Source organism: Trichechus manatus, unplaced genomic scaffold, assembly GCF_000243295.1.
Source record: "Trichechus manatus latirostris isolate Lorelei unplaced genomic scaffold, TriManLat1.0 scaffold00035, whole genome shotgun sequence".
NCBI classification, from domain to species: domain Eukaryota; kingdom Metazoa; phylum Chordata; class Mammalia; order Sirenia; family Trichechidae; genus Trichechus; species Trichechus manatus.
The window spans coordinates 9,995,271-10,013,821 of record NW_004443971.1 but is presented as its reverse complement, the minus strand read 5'-3'; the positions used below and the strand labels follow the sequence as shown (position 1 = coordinate 10,013,821).

Genomic DNA, 18,551 nt, shown 5'->3' with positions numbered 1-18,551 from the left:
TCCCACCCTGACTCTGTCCCTCACTGGGATGGCACCAGCCAGCCTGGGGAGCCCCGCGGACCTCACCTGGGGTGTTGCTGCAGGGCAGGAAGCTGCCTCCTCTGCGTCAGCCCACTATTCCCCCACTGCCATCTGGGACCAGGAGCTGGGCTGGAAGAGGAGAGCTAGGTGCTCAGCTGAGGCCGCTCCCACACCCCAGCACCTTGAGTCTGACGAACAAAAACTGTCTCCTGGGGTCCCCCCACCTCTGAAGAGCTCCTGGGAGCAGGAATTCACAGCCTTCATGTATTCATTCACTGATCATTTGAGGGTTCTCTGTGCCAGGCCCCGTGTCAGGTACTGGGGGTGTAATGATGAATCAGACCTAAGCCTTCCCTTGAAACACTCATGGGCAAGCGAGAGAAATAAATAAACAGTGACAGCACAGGAAGCCACGTGCTCTGCTTGGGAAGTCTGGAATGTGTGGTGGCACAGAGGAGGGACCCTCAGATACCTGGCTGGGGACACAGTTCCAGCTACAGAAGATGTCGGGGGCATCATGGAAGGTGTCTAGGGAGAGGTAATGCCTGACCTGAGCCTTGCAGATGAGTAGGAGTTTGCTGGTGTTCTCCTAGTCCCCAGCCTACTTGCTTGCTGTGCACCAAGCCCTCTCTTCCAGTCCCACCGAGACCCAGGAGAAGTGAGAGGAAAGACGTCCTGGTGAGTCTAGGGCTCAGAAAAAGGGCAGGGGCCAAGCCAGTCCCAGCTGTGCTCAAGTCCTGACTCACCAGTTGCCGTTAAATCGATTTTGACTCATGGCGACCCCATGTGTGTCAGAGTAGAACTGTGCTCCACAGGGTTTTCAATGGCTGGTTTTTTGGAATAGATTGCCTTTTTCCAAGGCATCTGGGTGAACTCAAACCTCCAACCTTTCAGGTAGCAGTTGAGTACGTTAATTGTTTGCACCACCTGAAAAAAATCAAACCCATTGCTGTTGAGTTGATCCTGACTCGTGGCCACCCCACGTTACAGAACAGAACGGCTCCATAGGGTTTTCTTGGCTGTCATCTTTACAGAAACAGATTACCAGGCCTTTCTTCTGCAGTGCTGCTCAGTAGGTTTGAACCACCAGCTTAGGTTAGTAGTCGATCACACACCATTTGCATCACCCAGGGACCTGGCACCACGCAGGAACTCAAAGTCCTAACTGAAGGAAACAAAAAAAACAGTGCCGTCAAGTTGATTCTGACTCATGGCGACTCCATGTATGCTCTACCATGTGTGCAGAGTAGAACTGTGCTCCACAGGGTTTTCAAGGCTGTGATCTTGTGGAGCCAGATTTCCAGGCCTTTCTTTTGAGGCACCTCTGGGTGGACTCAAACCTCCAGTCTTTCAGTTAGCAGCCGAGCACATTAACCCTTTGCGTCAACCAGGGACTCCACGACCTTATTAGGAGGAGATAAATCTAGAAACAGGTCCCTGGGCTGCCTGAAAGTGAAAAGAAAGGAACTAATATTTACTGCACACAGTGTGCCCCTGGGATTTAACAGTGACTAAGATACAGTCTTTGACCTCGTGGGGCCTAGTGTCTACACATCTGCAGAGGAAAGAGGCTTCAACAAGTAACTGTGACACAGTGGAGAGAGGGTCTGACTCAGCCCTTTGTTCCTCATTCCACACACATTCACTGAGCACCTGGTAGGCTCCTTCCGTATGTGAGGCGCTAGGGAAACAAGTAAGGAAGACTGTTGTTGTGCCGGAGGAGAGAGCACAGTCTCCTTACAAGTGGGCACAGCTGCCATGGAAGCAACAAGGAGGAAGCTTCGACTCTACCTGGAGGAGGTTTGGTCACGCACGGCTTCCCGGCGGAAGCGATGCTGCAGTTTTGAAGTGGTTTGGCCAAGAACACAATGAGGAAGGGCATCCCGGGCCAGGTGAACAGGATGTGGAAAGCTGTGGGGTGTTAGTGTGGCTTTTGCTGGGATCGCCAAGTACATTCAGTAAAACTGGACCCTAAGGGGAAGGGGGAGACTCAAGAAGGAGACAGGGACCAAAACACAAGGGGTCTAGTCTGCTGGGCGTGGAGTTTGGACTTTTTCCTGAGGGCAGTGTTAGCGTTGAAGGGTTTTAAACAGGGGGTGACCCCATCAGAAAGTAATTTAGAAAGTCAAGTCTAGCAGTCTGGTGACAGCTGGCTTGGCGGTTAGGCGTTATCCCCATTTAGCAGACAAGCAAACTGAGGCATGAGGTGTCTTCCCAGATCACAGTGCTAACAAGTGGCTGAGCTGGGATTTTTTGCATGACACCAAACTGCAGAGACTTTTAGGGAGCAGGCTGGCAGCACGTGGCCCTCACTGTAGGACACTGCCAGTCAGGGCGGGGCACTACAGAGCCAGTGGTGCATTTGTCATAAACAAGGACCCTGAGCCCCAGACGCTTCACCCCCTCCCAGACGTCCTGCAGGCTGGACCAGCTTACTTCCGGAAGGCCTTCCTACATTCCAAACAGAAGCAGTTAGAATCTTCTCTGAGTTCCAGCCCTGTGTCCAGAGCCATCTGTTCATTGGGAGGCCTGTCATGTCCTCGGGTTCTGGCTGCCATGAAGGCGTCAGGCTGGCCGCCTCTCATCCAGGCCGCAGTGGGGCTGAGGAGAAGCCGGGGATGACAGCCCTGGGCTTCTGCTGCGGGTGCAGCTGGAGGACTGAAGCAGGTGGCCGCAGAGTGACTGGTTTTTCCCCAGGTTTGTCTCAGGCTCAGGACACTGAAGCCTCGGGCTGTGCAGGGCAGGGTCAGTTAGAGGATGAAGGAAGAGATTGTATCGCAGGCTCCCTGCAGACGAAGTTCTTCCCGGGGCGGGGGGGGGGAGTGTCTCTGAAGTCTGTGATAATGACGTAGGCAAACTTGGTCAGCCATGGTCTCTAGTTCCTTTGAAACTCCCCCGAAGGACCAAAGTAGCTGAGTGACTGAGAAGGGGGCAGGAAGTAGGAGGTGGAGAGTGTCATAGGATCCTGGCTGGTGGCCAGCCTTCGAGACTGGGTTCAGACCCTCTGGGCTTCAGAAAGTGGACAGTTGGAAGTGATATCCTTCAACTCCTGCCCCTAGGCCCATCGAGACCGAGATGTAAAACAAAACAAAAAGAGGGACTTGGGGAAGCCTCTACCATGTGCCTGGGACACAGTAGGTGCCTGGGACACAGTAGGTGTCTGGCACGTGTTTGTGGGGAGACAGACATGCCTGCTGGATGCCAAGCCAGCACTAGGGGTAGGGGTGAGAGAGCCCCGGGCGGGAGGGGGCAGGTGGAGAGATCACCCCCTGGGCTCAGGGGTTCTGACTGTGCTTTCAGGGCTCTGCTCCCCACCCCCCAGAAGAGGAGCACCTAGTGGTCCTGGGGGGTCGGGAAGGTTCCGAAGACCCCGGACACCTGAATACCATGCAGAGAGTGTTCCCTGGAGCAGAACCAGTGTGGTGGGGGATGGGGAAGGGAAAGCGGGAGAGAAAGGGGGGGCCCAGCCCTTGAAGGACCCTGTGTGCAGGCTGAGGAACCAGTTGCCGTCAAGTTGACTCCAACTCACGGTGCCCCCATGTGTGTCAGAGTAGAACTGTGCTCCATAGGGTTTTCAATGGCTGATGTTTGGAAGTAGATCACCAGGTGTTTTTTTCCAAGGTGCCTCTGAGTGGACGCAAACTGCCAGCCTTTCAGTTAGCAGCTGAGCATGTTAACTGTTTGTGCCACCCAGGGACTCTGCAGCCTGGGGAGGGAGACGTTTTTCAGGAGGAAGGCAAGGGGGCACCTCATGAGGGTTTGCTGAGGGGAATTTCAAAGCCTGGAGGATAAGGAGTGAAGCTGACCCTTGCCCTCCCTACCGGTCCCCAGTTAGAACGCCTCTGTGGTGGCGGCTACTTCCCAGTGCCCTGAGTACTCTGTGCCTAGACGGTCTTCAGGTCAGGGCCTCCTGGTGCCAGGGCAGGTGCTAGGTCTGGGGCCTGGCAAAGGAGGTGTTTGTGTACTCTCCTTACCTGGCGGCTGGGTCCCCGGGCTGGCCTGGCCTGCTCTGGGGATCTTTCTCTCCTCCTGGGAGGAGGGATGAGAGTAGTCACCAGAAGGCCTGGGTCCCAGCCTGTGTGGACCTGCCGAACTGTGTCAGTCCATCCTCGCTCTGGTGGAGGGCAGTATGTAGGGGACCCCGCCCCCTGGCCTGCCCCTCTTAGTCTGGGAGTTCAGCCTGTTGGTCACTGACCATGCTCCCTGCTTCCTGACCACCAGGGCTCTGTGAGGGATGCCTTCCATGGAGCTTATCTGGGGCCTCTTTTCTGGCCCATCTTTACGTCCAAGCAGAGGAGAGAAAAGAGCTAACATTTATGGTGCGCCTTCCCTGTGCCCGCCCTGTGTGGGGCTCCCTCACTGAGCACCTCCACTGAGGTGTCCATTGAACACTTAACTTGCCCCAAACCTAGCTCCTGGTCTTCCCACCAAAACCTCCCCTCCCTGCGTGCCTTGTCTCCACAGATGGTGCCCCATCCTTCCAGCTGTTTGAGAATCATGCTTGACTCTTTTCCAATACCCCATCGACAGTCCATCTGCAGATACCTTTGACTCCATCTTCAAAATATATCCAGGACCTCCTCACTACTTCTCACCCCCTCACTGGTCCTAGTCACCACCGTCTCTCACCTGCATCACTGCAGTGGCCTCCTGGTTGGACTCCCCACTTCTCCCCTTGCCCACATTGTCTGTTCTCAACACAGCAGCCAGAGTGGGCCTATTAAAAGCTAAGTGGGATCATAGAAATCCTCTGCTCCAACCCTCCCATACCCCATGAGGTCCTACACAGTCTGGCTTCTACTCCCCTCTGGCCTCCTCGCCAGCCACACTGGCCTCTGGCCGTTCCTGGAACACACCAGACTCGCTCTTGCCCCAGGACCTTTGCGCCTGCTGCTTCCTTGCTGACCTGCTTGCCCAAGATTCCGCATGACTAGCGCCCCGCCTACTCGGAATCTTTCTCAGATGTCCCCTTATCAGGAGTGCCTTCCTGAACACCTTGTTTAAAATTGCAGCCCTCGCCTCTCAGGCCCCAGCCCTCTTTCCTGCTTTACTCTCCTCAAATGCCCTTGTTTATTTGTTGATTGTCTGTTACCTCCCCTCATTAGAGTGTAAGCACCCCGAGGGCAGGCTTAATGTCTGTTTCATTCATGTGGATTTCCAGGGCCTGAAACAGTGCCCTGGTGGTACAACGGTTAAGTGCTTGGCTGCTAACCGAAAGGTTGGCGCTTTGAACCCACCCAGTGGCTCCACAGGAGAAAGACCTAGATATCCACTCCTATGTATTACAGCCCTAGATTACAGCCTAGGAAACCATACTATGGGCAGTTCTACTCTGTCACATGGGGTTGCTATGAGTTGAAAATGGGCTTGATGGCACCAACAATAACAACAAAACAGTGCCTGATGTGTGGCAGATGCTGAATGAATGGATAGGATCAAGGCGAAGAGAGATTATGTAGCTTAAGCTAGTAAGTGGCTGAGCTGGCATTTCTTCCATGACACCAAACTGCAGAGAATTTTATAGGGCAGGGGCGAGTGGTGGTGCCAGGATTTGAACCTAGGTCTATGTGGCTTTAAGTTCAGGGTGGGAGAGGGAAGCGGTCAAGGAGGGCAGGAGGCTGGAGGAGAAAGTGCTCACAGCCTGGGCCACAGGGAGGGGGCAGGGCCAGGAGGGCTCCAGTGAGGAGAAAGGAGCAATGTGGCCTCAGAGTTGGTGCACTTGGCAGTGACCAGGAAATTGCTATGGGATTTTGAGCAAGTCTGTTCACCACTCCAGGGCCTCAGCGTCCTCGGGGGTAGAGGGAGGGGCTGGAATGGGTGAAGCGTGAGTGCCTTCCTTTCTACCTTTCTGGGTGCACAGAGGCCTAGGGCAGGTGCCCCGTGTCCCGCAGGTCTCAGGCAGTCTGGCTCCTCCCCCAGTGTCACCCGCTGTCTGGCACCAGCAGGAAGCGCTGGGCCGGCTGGCGTGAGCTCAGGAGGAAGTGATGGGCGGCTGGCTGAGAGCTTTACAGGTTTACCTGGGCAGCGGGGCAGGAGGGAAAGCCTGGCTGAGAGTCTGCCTGCCCCTACTCCGCACCTCCTGAGGGGGACTCTGCTCCTTTAGTGCCCCCGCACCCCCACCAGGCCAGCATCCTTGGATGCCCATCTCCGGCTCCCCCTGGCACCAGTTGCATGGGGACAGCCCCAGATGGCTCCCTGGCCCGGGGACAAAGGCCACACTGTGCCCGACCCTGGGCTGGCCTCAGGCTGGGTCACACTGAGCCCTTCTGTCTGCAGTTGGGGGTGACAGGCAGACGGCACCAAGGTGACTGGCCTTTTTCCTGACTCCCTTCCCCCAAGACCCCCCAAATCTGAGGAGCTGACTCTCCCAGTGGAAAGTGACAGAAGGCATCTTGTGTCTTGAGCGAGGGAACAACAGAGCATTCACTGCCCAGGCTGCCCTGTCACACCCAAGACCCTGCTGGGTTCAATGCCCCGATTGTCCCCAGCAGAGAGGCGTCCAGTCCCTGCTGTGGCCACCACCCCCAGCCGCTTGGTCCCCTGTCACCATCAGGAAGTCCATCCCTACATCTGATCTCCATCCTGCCTGCTACAGTGACAACCACTTCCTCTTGGCCCTTCTGGGAGGTGGGTGGAGAGCAGCTGGTCCCCGTCCCTCTGCGTCCCTTGGCCCCATGCTCCTGCTCTGGTCAGCTGCCCCGCAGTCTTCCCTCCCTCTGGCTGCCTGCCCCACCCCCACCCCAGGAGCTCCTTGCTCCTCACTGACTCTTCAGAAGAGCAGGTGTGATTCAGGGCCGGGTCTCCTTTGTCTCTCAGAAATTGGGGTTCTTCCCAGGAGGTTTGTAGTCAGCTCCCCTCCTCCCTCCGCCCTCCCCCACGGTGAGAGCAAGGGCAGGAGATTTACGGCCTCTACTGGTGGGTTCCCGAGCCACAAACCCAGAGGCCATCCCATAAATCCCAGGGTGCAGGATAGCTTTATGTGGAAGCCCTGTTTTTAGAAGGGGGCGTGGCTGACCCCTCTGGGAAAAGCTCAGGCGTTGTCCCCCTCTCCCGTGCCCCCCAAAACTAGAATGCTCATGGCCGAGCCTGGGGGCGTCAGTGTGTGCATAAATGTGCTGTTTGAGGTGGGGGGAGAGGCATTTCCTTCCCTTCTTTGGTGGGGGGTGGCTCCCAGTCCACTCAGCTTGTTCTCTCCCCGCCCCGTTCCCTCCCTAGCTCTGAGGAGCCTCCACTTCGGCCCAGTAACCGGGAGATGGGCAGTCTGGATCTGGAGACCTGGGCAGAGTGTCATCCCTTACCCGGACCTCCGGTGCATCTCAGCCGTGGCTCTGTGCCCACATCATTGGGGACACTCTTAAAAAATGCATGCTCCCAGGCACCATCCTCAGAATCTCGGTCCCAGCATCTGAGGGAGAGGCCCAGGAATCTGGATTTTTTTTACAACACCCCCACCCCAGTGATTCTGACCAAGTTTGGAAACAATTCATCTGTATAATGGGGACATCTCTGCTCTCCTGTCATGCTGTGAAATGAATCACCCAGGGAGTATATGGATCCCCTTGGGTTGGACAGAGAGTGTGAGGCAGGGTGGCTGCCCCCTGGGAGGCTCCTGTCTCAGAGTCCTGCAGATGGCTGGTCTGAGACCTTGCCCAGAGCCTGGTGGAGCAGCTGGAGTTGGCTGGCAGGAATGAGTTTAGGGATGAAGAATCAGGGAGGCTGGTGAGCTTTGCCAAGCAAGCTGGAAGAGGAGTGGTCAGCTACCCTCTCATCAACCTGGAAGGGCGCCTCAAAGGAGGTGCCACCAGACCTGCGTTCCTTGAGAATAAACTGAAAAACCAGTTGCCATCAAGTCAACTCTGACTCATGGTGTCCCGACGTCTGTCCGAGTAGAACTGTGCTCCATAGGCTTTTCAATGGCTGTAATCTTATGAAAGTAGATCACCAGGCCTTTCTTCCGTGGCACTGCTGCCTCTAATCTAACCTTTTGGTTAGCAGCCAAGCATGGTAACCGTTTGCATCACCTAGGGACTCCTCCTTGAGAATAGGGACCATGTTGTACTCTCCTCTGTAACCGCAGTGCCTAGCACAGTGCCTGGCACATAGAAGGTGTTTGCTGCACTGAACTGAGTGAGGCTTTAGGACCCACAGGCAGATGGCCTCTTATCTGAGGGGCGCCAGCCTGAGGACAGACAGACAGCCTGGCTCGACCTCATCCCTGGCCTCTGGGGAGCCAGAGGGCCACACCTTAGCTGTCTGAGGGCAGCCAGGAGCCTGCAGGCCAGGGAAAGGGACCCCCCCACGAGGCTGGCTGAGGACAGAAGGATGTGATCACTGAGCAAAGCAAACATGTTACTGACCCATAATCCCTTAAACCAGGAGGATCCAGGCAGGGCCTGGTTGCCTTGGCAACTGGGTGCTGGCCAGTGGCAGGGCCAACAGCATCCTCGGGAGTGGGCTGTGCCTGGTGCGTGGGGAAAAGATGGGAGCGGGTGCAGGGTGGCCCCCTCCCATCACAGGCTCCTGGAGCCTTGTTGGCAGGCGTGGGTGGGGGCCCTAGGAGGCCTCTTGGTCCACGCCCCATAGCAGCTGAGGGTGGTGGGACAGAGAGGATGGGGGGTGGCTGCAGTGGGAGCTAAGGAAATCACAGGGTGGGGGGTGGGGGTGCGGCAGGACAGCCCTGCTCTGGGTTTTCAGACCAGGAGGGAGAAGGAAGGTCTGTGGGAAGGTACAGCAGCCTCACTGGGGGGCCACAGCGTGTCCTCCCGCTCAGAGGGCATCAGAAGCCAGCAGAGAGGGAACCCCTCTGGCTGGGGAAGAGGCCCTGAGGGTCAGCAGAGCAGAGAGGGTGAATCCCTGCCCCCTTTTGGTCTTCCCAAGGACAGCGGCCCGCTCAAGGGGTTCTAGAAGGGGAGAGGACAGCACACTCCTGCATCCCCTTCCCTAGGGCCCTCTCTGTTTCTGGCAAACTTCTGTGTTTGCCCTGAGACTCCAGCTGCTTCTGACCTCCCATATTTCAGCCAGAGAGATGGGCTGGGCCAGCTCATTCCACACTTCCCTCTCTCGTCCATTTCCTCTTTTTTCCTTTCTCCTGGGGACCCAGGACAAGCCAGAGAGGACCCATTCTGCGTCAGTGTCAGGGTGAAATGGGGTTTGTCCTGAGGGTGTGGGCCAGGTGGATGGATATTCAGCTCACAGGCACCAGGAAGGCATCCTGGCGCTAACATACTGAAGCTCTTACCCACAGTTGGTGGAGCCGCTGGCCTGAGGACCACGCTCTCTCTCGTGCCCTCCCTGCTGCACTGGCCCTTCCTCCACAATCTCCAGACATCTGGCAGCTAAAGGGTTAACATGGGGGGAGGGAGTAGTAAAGGGGAGTGAGGCCTGCAGGATCCTGTCTGCACATCATACCCACCTGTGCTGTACTGGTCAATGTATATTGTGACTATCTCCCCAGAGGAAGGGACTTGTGTAGGGACAGATTCAGAGGAGGGGCAGGGTTAGGTGACTACTCTCAGGGAGCCCAAGGTTTGAGGACACAGCCCTGTCCCCTGCAACAAGGCCTCAGCCCGCCAAGCTTCCCAGCTTGATGAGCACAAGGCCTTGAGTCCACGGTGGTGGGGCCCAGACCCTGCTGCCCCGGCCTTCTCACCTGCTCTCACTTCTCCGTCTCAGAACCTGGGCTCTCATGACGATGAACAAGATGAAGAACTTTAAGCGCCGTTTCTCCCTGTCAGTTCCCCGCACGGAGACCATCGAGGAATCTTTGGCTGAATTCACGGAACACTTCAATCAGCTCCACAACAGGCGGAATGAGGGTGAGCGGCCTGGGACCCTCCCCGAGCTGTCTGCCTCTCCCTCCCGAGTTCCCTCAGAGCCCCCTTTCCCTCCCTGGCTGATGCCGGCCCTTGGGGGCTCCTGGTTGCTGAAGGGGAAGGACAGAGTGGGGGAGTAGACTTCCCTTCTCTCCCTTGGGGGCAGGGAGGGGAGCTGATGCCTCTCCTTCTCAGACCTGCAGCTCAGTCCTCTTGGCAGAGATCCGCAGCCGGAGTCCAGTAGCTTCTCCCCCACAGACAGTGGGGAGGGCCCCGGGCCACTGTCCCCTGGCGTGCAGTACCGGCGGCAGAACCAGCGCCGCTTCTCCATGGAGGTGAGTGTGAGTGTGACAGTGCATATCCACAGATGTGTGCACAGGAGGGTGTTTGCCTTGGAGCCAGACGTCATGGGTTCAAAGCCCAGCTCTGCCATGGATCGTCTGTGTGACCTTGAGCAAGTTACTTAACCTCTGAGCACCACAGTTTCCTTATCTTTAAAATGGTTACCAGGGGAATTAAATGAGTTAATCTATGCAAGTGCTTAGAACATTCCAAACACATAGCAATTTAATATTGTTATTATTATTACCCACATACAGAAAAGAAAAAAGAAAACAGTTGCATTCCAACTCATGGCAACCCCCATGTGTCAGAGTAGAACTGTGCTCCACAGGGTTTTCAATGGCTGTGATCTTTTCAAAGTATATCGCCAGGCCTTTCTTCTGAGGCATCTCTAGGTGGATTCGAACCTCCAACCTGTCAGTTAGTAGCCGAATGCTTAACTACTTGTACCACCCAGGTACTGCCCATATCTATACGTATACCCGTGTATGGGAAAAATGTGCTTACAGAATCACAGTGTCTATAGGAGCCTCGTTTTATAGATGGGGATGCTGAGGCCCAGAGAGGGGGAGGGACCCCCCAAGGTCACACAGCAGCCCCTGGGTGTTCACATATACGGTTCTGAGCACATCTTGGAAGTGGCTGTGAGCTTGGGGTCACAGCCTGTGTTGTGGCCCTGCTGCTGCCCAGGGTGAGAGACAAGGGCCCTGTAGCCTTCTCTGCCCTGGAGCAAGCACCCGTCTCATCTTGGTCCCTGCAGGACATCAGCAAGAGGCTCTCTCTACCCATGGACATCCGCCTGCCCCAGGAGTTCCTGCAGAAGCTACAGCTGGAAAACCCAGACCTGCCCAAGCCGCTCAGCCGCATGTCCCGCCGCGCTTCCCTGGTGAGTCCCATGACAAACAAGGGCCACCAGGGTGGGGCACCCTCTCCCCAGCATGGACACAGCAGTCCTGGCGTCACCTGTCCCAGCTGAGACCTGCAGCGGTTTCCAGGATGGTTCCTGGGCCTCTGGCGCCACCTGCTGGCCAGAGTGGATTCAGCTAGTACATCCTTTTTGCGCAACATCCATTCCCTAGCAGGGTTCCACTGGGGCCCCAGCTACACTCCAAGCCCCCTCTGAGCCCCAGGACCTCCACCAGGGTAAGATCGATACACCAGCTGGCACGTGCTTCCCAGTCCTGGCTGCCTGTCAGATTTGCCTGGGGGCATCTTACAAACACGGACTTCTGGGCCTCCTTCCAATTACCTGCAGAATCAGACTGGGTGGCAGGGCCCAGGGATCTGTATTGTTAAGGGTCGGGTACCACTAAGCTAGAGGACGTGTGCTGATGAGAGAGACTGTCAGGAGGTGGGTTCTGAGCCAGACACAAGCTACAATGGAGAAAAGGACACCTGTCGTCAGGAGCTTGTTGTCTGGGCAAGACAGACAGACAGATGACCAAGATGTGCAGCAATCCCAGGAGCCACAGCTCTGAGCTCCACACCCTCAGCTGTCACTGGAGGAAGAAGCTCAGGGCTGGAAGGGGCTTACACTCCTGAGGGCTTCTTCCTTTATCACAGGGATGAGGGGAAGAGGGGACGGGGAAGAGTCTGTGCCTTCCCCCAGCCCTGCTAGCCTCAGCTGTTCCCTCTCCACATGGGGTCTCACTCCTCTCCTCAGAGGCTGGGGGTCGAGGTGGGGAGTGCGGTGGCGTATGTAGGGCTGGGGGCCTTCATGCTCACAGGACCCTACGTCTCTCCCTCTCAGTCAGACATCGGCTTTGGGAAACTGGAAACATACGTGAAACTGGACAAACTGGGGGAGGTAAGAGGCTGGGCATGTCTTCTCGGGGCAGCCAGGCAGGATGGCTGCGAGGAGGCTCAGGGTCTCCACCAGCCCTGTCTGCTCTCCCGTTCGCTGCCCCTGCCTGTGCACAGAGGGGTACGACCTTGGCCCTGCAGTCAGCCCACCTCTGCAGGTGCTGAGGTGACCCCGGTCCTGGAGGAGGGCACGAGGCTGGAGTGGGCCACCGGCTCTGGCAGAATCCAGTCTTTTTCTGCAAGTACTTCTTGGCCTCGGTTCAAATCCAAGCTCCGCTATTTACTAGCTCTGTGGCCTTGGGCCAGTTGTGTGACCTCACTCTGTCCCTTGTTTTCTTCCTCTGTCCAATAGAGATGATAGCTGTTATACCTCATAGGGCTGTGAGGATGAAATAAGTTAATATAATAAGTTTATCGCAGTCCCTGGGTGGAGCAAATGGTTAACATGCATGACTGCTCACTGAAAGGTTGGAGGTTTGAGTCCACCTGTGGCATCTTGGAAGGAAGGCCTGGTGATCTACTTCTGAAAAATTAGCTTTTGAAAGCCCTAGGGAGCACAGTTCTACTCTGACACACATGGGGGCACCATGAGTCGGCATCAACTTGATGGCAACTTGTTAATACGTTTATATATAGCGCTTAGACAAGTGTGGCGCATAAAAAGTATCTATTAGCTGTAACTGTTGTTACTGTGTCAGGCTTTGTATTAGAGGCCAGAGGTAGGGGGAGGTTTACAAAGAGAAGGAAGACACAGCCCTTCCCTTCAGGGAACCCAGAGGAGACCCCCACATCACCATGATATCAGGAGAACAAGATGAGTGTTGTAACAGGGCCCCCGGCACCCTGGGAGGCAAAGGAAGGCAGGTCATCCTGACTGTGCAGGAGTTAGGAAGGGCTTCACAGAGGAGGGGGCGCGGGAGGAAAAGGAGAAGGGGAGGGACACAGGCTGAAGCTGCAGCCCGCGCAAAGGCACAGAGGGGAGAAAGTGGTGGGCAGAGGAGACCAGGACCTGAACCAGGCCTGAGGCTGATGGGGTCCTTGTTTCCAGGGCACTTACGCCACCGTCTTCAAAGGGCGCAGCAAACTGACAGAGAACCTGGTGGCCCTGAAGGAGATCCGGTTGGAGCATGAGGAGGGGGCGCCCTGCACTGCCATCCGAGAGGGTATACCACCCTAGGGTCCTGCACCTCTCGGGGGCTTCTGGGAGCACCCTGCCCCAGGGCACTGGGGAGGAGGGGTCAGTGCCTGAGCCCTCAGGGAGCCTGGGAGCGGAGGGTCATTTATGGAGTAGGGACTTTTGGGGCCAATTCCAGGAAGAGAGGGTATAGGGGCACGTGAGGCCCCAGGGACCCAGGTGGACCTGTCTCCCCGCAGTGTCTCTGCTGAAGAACCTGAAGCACGCCAACATCGTGACCCTGCACGACCTCATCCACACGGAACGGTCGCTCACCCTGGTGTTTGAGTACCTGGTGAGTTGGGCTGGGGCTGGCAGGCTGTCCCTTTGTTGGGGGCATCCAGGTCTGGTTCTGGAGTCAGGTTCTCAGATGCCCCCGTGCAGGGGTGGGGCAAGGGCTTGGGCTTGGGGACAGCTTGGAGCTAAAGGCCTGTTGCCAAGCCCCTTCCGACGCCTGTCCCACTCCTGGGCTCCGGCCCTGCCCTGTGAGGGCCTTCCTCCTCAACCTGAGTCTTGGCTTCTGGCCAGGGGTCAGGACAGGCTCTGTGTTCCAGGACAGTGACCTGAAGCAGTATCTGGACCACTGCGGGAACCTCATGAGCATGCACAATGTCAAGGTGAGGACCTCTGGAGGGGGCCCCCACCCATCTTGGCACCCACCTGTCCTGAAGCCCAGCATGGGAACCCCCTCTTGCCACCAGGGCCTGGGCTGCTGTGGTTCATCGCAGGCAGGAGGGAAAGGCTCTGGCCTTCAGTGAGTGCCTTCCCCACCTGCATGTACATAGACACGCTCTCTGCCACCACCAGCTGTTGATGTAAAGCCTCCCATCTCTGTCTCTGAGCATCAGTTTCCCCATCTGTCAAATGGGCTCGTGAGCTACCTGCCAGAATGAAGGGAGGTTTCCAGGGAAGCTCAGGGGAAAGAATGACGTCTTCTGTGTTTATTGAAGAGCACATACATCTCCACATGGGGGGGCGGGGGAGGGCTTCCTGACCAACTGCACCGCCCCCACAGCTCCCTGGCCACAGAGCGCTCTGGCTCCCCGCCCCATGGCTGTTGCCCTCCCCCTGGATGGGATTCCTGGTGTGGGTGGGGGCCAGGATGGGCTGCAGGGTGGGTAGGAGAACCAGGTAGCTTGTCCAGGGCTGGCACTGACTTCTCCCCACGCCTCCGGCCCCACCCCCACCCTGGGTCCCAGCCATGGGACTGAGGCTCAGGGCCGCCCAGAGGGGAAGCACTTCCACCGTTCATCGCTCACCTTTTTCTTCCCCTCCCAGATTTTCATGTTCCAGCTGCTTCGGGGCCTTGCCTACTGCCACCGCCGTAAGATCCTACACCGGGACCTGAAACCCCAGAACTTGCTCATCAACGAGAGGGGGGAACTGAAGCTGGCCGACTTCGGTGAGGGCCGGGAGCCCACCAGGGCTGGGGTAGGGGTCTGACACAGCCAGGTGTACAGTCTCCCCAGAGCGTGGGTGCAGTGGAGCCAGCCTTAGAGGCTGAGCCAGCAGCACCTGGGGTCAGAGGTTCAGTGGCACATCTGTCCCCAGGACTGGCCCGGGCCAAGTCAGTGCCCACAAAGACCTACTCCAATGAGGTGGTGACCCTGTGGTACAGGCCTCCTGATGTGCTGCTGGGCTCCACAGAGTACTCCACCCCCATCGATATGTGGTGAGTGGGCGCCCCATGGGCAAGGGGATGGGTGGGTTCTCGCCACACCTCCAGACTCCCTTCTGCTGCCCCGTAGGCCTCTGGGAAGAACTACCTAACCTCCTTTGACTAAAAACCATGTGGATATTAAAAAATAGATTAAGCTCCAAGGGTAGCTTCTCATGTGTTCCCCCAGGGGCATGTGGGGGTTACCAGAGCGTCCAGGGGCCACACAGTAAACATGATGAATCCTCCCCAAGGGTAAGTTCTACTGGCAGTTTTGCAAGGGATGCATTATTATTATTATTATTATTGTTAAGAGAAACACATGCAATTTGTTGTAAGATGAACAATCAGCCCAATTTTAAAGCTAAAACAGTTTCCAGTAAAGGGCCACATGTCTGGCACCCTGAGGTTCCCTGGAGAGTGGGTTTATTATGTATCTCTTCCAGTGGGGTACACAATGGAAAATATAGACAGAAGAACTGCCGTGTGGGTACTGGTCATGCAGACCCAGACCTCACAGAGCCCAAGCTCCCAGAGCTCAGGGAAGCCCCCATGTAGAGGCTGTGGAGGGGTGGCTGGACTGCACTGGGCACCCAGCCCACAGTCATCACCTCACCCGTGGCCGGGCCTCCTGGTACCCTGGTGGTGCAGCTCTAGTAACGGGGTGCGAGGAGGCCACGCCTGACACCGCCCCTACTCGCTGCTTCCCGCAGGGGCGTGGGCTGCATCCACTACGAGATGGCCACAGGAAGGCCCCTTTTCCCAGGCTCCACGGTCAAGGAGGAGCTGCACCTCATCTTCCGCCTCCTCGGTCAGTCTCCTGCCACGCCCTTCAATTCACCACCAGGGGGCGCTAGAGCTCCGTCCAGCTCTGGCCCGTGAAGGGTCTGGGAAGAGCAAGCCTGGAACAGGACGGGGACTCCAGTGGCCTTGCCCAGTCTCCGCTCCCACCTCCTACACTGCACCCCCTCCAAGTCGGCCTGGCCCTGTCCCTCACCCACGCCCTCCCACCTGCTCTCCTCCCCCAGGGACTCCTACAGAAGAGACCTGGCCAGGTGTGACGGCCCTCTCAGAGTTCCGAACCTACAACTTTCCCCAGTACCTCCCCCAGCCGCTCATCAGCCACGCACCCAGGTATCATCAGCCACGCTCCCAAGTAGCCCCTGCTTCCCACACTGCCCCTCATGCTTCTGGTCCTGACTTTCCCTCCAGGAGGGGCAAGGGGCCGCACCTTCACGCTCCCCACCCCCACACAAGAAGGCCTGTGTCAGCTCCCTCCTCTTGCAGGTTGGACACTGATGGCATCAACCTCCTCACCAGCCTCCTCCTGGTGAGTGTCCACCCAGCAGGGCCCAGGGACAGGCAGCCAAGTGGAGCAGAAAGGCCACTTCATGCTCTCAAGCTCACAGTCTTTGTAGCATTCCCCCTGCACTGTCCCACCACCAGGGTCCAAGGGGAGTGCTTGTCTCCCTACACAGACTTCAGCTGCTCTGAACTCAAAGCCCCGCTCAAACCCATTCATAGCCGGGGGGCTTTGGGACAGTTCCAGGACTTCCATGCCTCCATTTCATCAACAGTAAAATAGAATGAATAATGCATATTTCATAAGATGGCTGGGAGGATAAGTTATGATGGAACACATGGAGAGCAGGGCCTGCATTGAAGTAAGCACACTAAAGAGTAGTTGCTGGTATGAAATATTAACAGCACTGACATTAGTGTTACCATCCCGGTTGCTTTAGCATCTGTATTTCCATCCCAAGAGCACGTCACTCTCCCCAAATCCCATTTCTGGTTCCTCTTGGTATCTGGAGACCTGGGAGCCTGGGCTTTAAGACTGCCTGGGGCTGGATGGGAGGAAGGGGGCTGGCAGCAGACCCCAGGGGCTTCTCAGGTGCAACTCAGGCCTCTCCTGTCTTGGTGATCTAACAGCACAGGAGTAGCGCTGCCCAGCAGGGTCCCCGTGGCCCCCCAGCCAGGGTCCAATAGCCTATCGTGTGCCTTTCAGTATGAATCCAAGAAGCGTGTGTCAGCAGAGGGGGCCCTGAGCCACGCCTACTTCCGGTCTCTGGGCGAGCGTGTGCACCAGCTGGAAGACAGTAAGTGGAATCAAGGCAAGGGTGCAGCTGGTATGGGCAATAGAGCCAGAGTGAAGAGGCCAGGCCCCTTGGGCTTCCGCTCCTCTGGTTCTCGTTTGTAGATAAGGGGATCTGAGATGCTGGCCTGAAGGGCTCAGTAAGGTCCCCCTGGGCCAGTCCTAATTAAAGAGGTCCCAGTCAGGGGGTGCCCGCAACTCCACGCACTCAGTTGGTGTGGGAGCAGCAGGTCCCCAAGCACAGCCCCACCCCCGACCTTCCCCGCCTTTCTCCTCTCCCCACCCCAGCTGCTCCCATCTTCTCCCTGAAGGAGATCCAGCTCCAGAAGGACCCAGGCTACCGGGGCCTTGCCTTCCATCAGCCAGGTAGGGGCATGTGCCTCCTCCGCCCTGCTCCTGAGGAAAGGAGGCCAGGAGGAAACTCCTTCTGGGGTCCCGTGGGGCCTGGGCCTGTGGGGGCCTGTGGGGCCTAGCAGCCCCTCCTGTGATGGGAATCAGCAGGGCTCCCCACCCTGGCCTCCCTCCAGGGCCCATGGGAGAAGGGCCGCTCTCCCTGTCTCCTGCCCAGGCCTCCTCCTCCTGCCTTGCCCTCCTTAACACCTCCCCCGCCCACAGAGCTCTGTGTCTGGTGGTCCTGACAAAGGTGCATGCTCTCTCTGCAAACCCGGGGCTCCTAAGTAGCTGCATCCTGAGAGAACTGTCCTTTGTCTTTGGAACGCTGATTGCCTCCGAGGCAAGAAGTGCTTTCCACATTACCTCACTGAGTCCTAAAATACCTCTTGAAGTTGGTAGTGTCAGTGCTCCCATTTCACAGTCCGTGAAACTAAGGCTCTGAGAGGCTGAGTCACAATTTCACCAAGTGAGGAAGTGGCAGAGACGGGATTTGAGCCCCGGACTGGCTCCAGAGTGCTGGCCCTTGCCCAGTGTCCCAGAGTAACTGCTCTGGGTGACACCCGTCACTCCCAATTTCGGCACCCCCACCCCTACCCCAGCCCAGACAACCCCCGCGGCCCCACCTTTTCCCTCTGTTCCCCAGGACGAGGGAAGAGCCGGCGGCAGAGCATCTTCTGAGCCGAGCGCCCTGCTGCGGCCGAGGGGTGAGGGGTCACACCGAGCACAGCGGGAGGATGGGGCCTGTGCTGCCTCAGAAGACTGAGCCACGAGGGCCGACGGCCGCCCAGAAGGCAGCGTGGCAGCCCTGCTGGCCACGGCTGTTCCTGTCCCTGCTTCCCACATGCCTTCCGTGACCTTCGTCTGGGCACCAACCCCTCCATCACCTGCCCTGGGGCTGGGCACAAGCTGCTTCCCTGGCAGGAGGTGAGGGGCAGCGGTGACCCTTTCCCACCCTGATGTGCTTGGGCAGCAGCGTGGGACCCACACGGACAGAGAATGCAGGTGCCAGGCTGAGCACTGTGCCCAGACGGGCACCACCGTGCCTCCCCTCCCCACCACCTTCTTCCCCTCTGAAGGCAAAGGGACGTGGCACCTCCTCTGGGTCCCGGAATCCTGGGTGCCAATGTGTGTGCCAAATCCCACCCCTCACCTGAGGGGCTGGTGTTCCCAAAGCACCCGAAGAAATGGTAGCCCCATCCCTCTTCTCACCATGCCCAGCCTGCTCCCCTTGCCCCCAACTTGCCAGAGGCCCCA

At 57.4% G+C, this 18,551-nt stretch overlaps 1 protein-coding gene across 2 annotated transcripts; it reads left to right on the top strand.

Annotated features, from left to right (window-relative positions):
- The first annotated feature begins 9,706 nt into the window (after window positions 1-9,706).
- On the top strand, window positions 9,707-18,067 carry CDK18 (cyclin dependent kinase 18). Of its 2 annotated transcripts, none has more exons than XM_004375228.3 (15): window positions 9,707-9,836; window positions 10,029-10,168; window positions 10,936-11,061; window positions 11,926-11,982; window positions 13,027-13,141; window positions 13,353-13,447; window positions 13,707-13,769; window positions 14,431-14,554; window positions 14,704-14,824; window positions 15,523-15,620; window positions 15,838-15,943; window positions 16,097-16,139; window positions 16,818-16,908; window positions 17,193-17,270; window positions 17,941-18,067. In XM_004375228.3, exons 1-15 carry the CDS (start codon window positions 9,707-9,709, stop codon window positions 17,973-17,975), a joined length of 1,422 nt encoding a protein of 473 aa, XP_004375285.1. In that variant the 3' UTR covers window positions 17,976-18,067. The 2 variants fall into 2 exon arrangements, with proteins under 2 accessions (XP_004375285.1, XP_004375284.1); XM_004375227.3 differs by having other exon boundaries at window positions 10,029-10,237.
- The last annotated feature ends 484 nt before the right edge of the window (window positions 18,068-18,551 follow it).

What these genes read in the sequence shown, in the direction of transcription:
- CDK18 (XM_004375227.3), top strand. Translation starts at nt 9,707, where the DNA reads ATGACGATGAACAAGATGAAGAACTTTAAGCGCCGTTTCTCCCTGTCA. An exon ending in TCCACCCCCATCGATATGTG is followed by an intron (nt 14,825 to 15,522) that starts GTGAGTGGGCGC and finishes TGCTTCCCGCAG; the next exon opens with GGGCGTGGGCTGCATCCACT. An exon ending in CTCATCAGCCACGCACCCAG is followed by an intron (nt 15,944 to 16,096) that starts GTATCATCAGCC and finishes CTCCTCTTGCAG; the next exon opens with GTTGGACACTGATGGCATCA.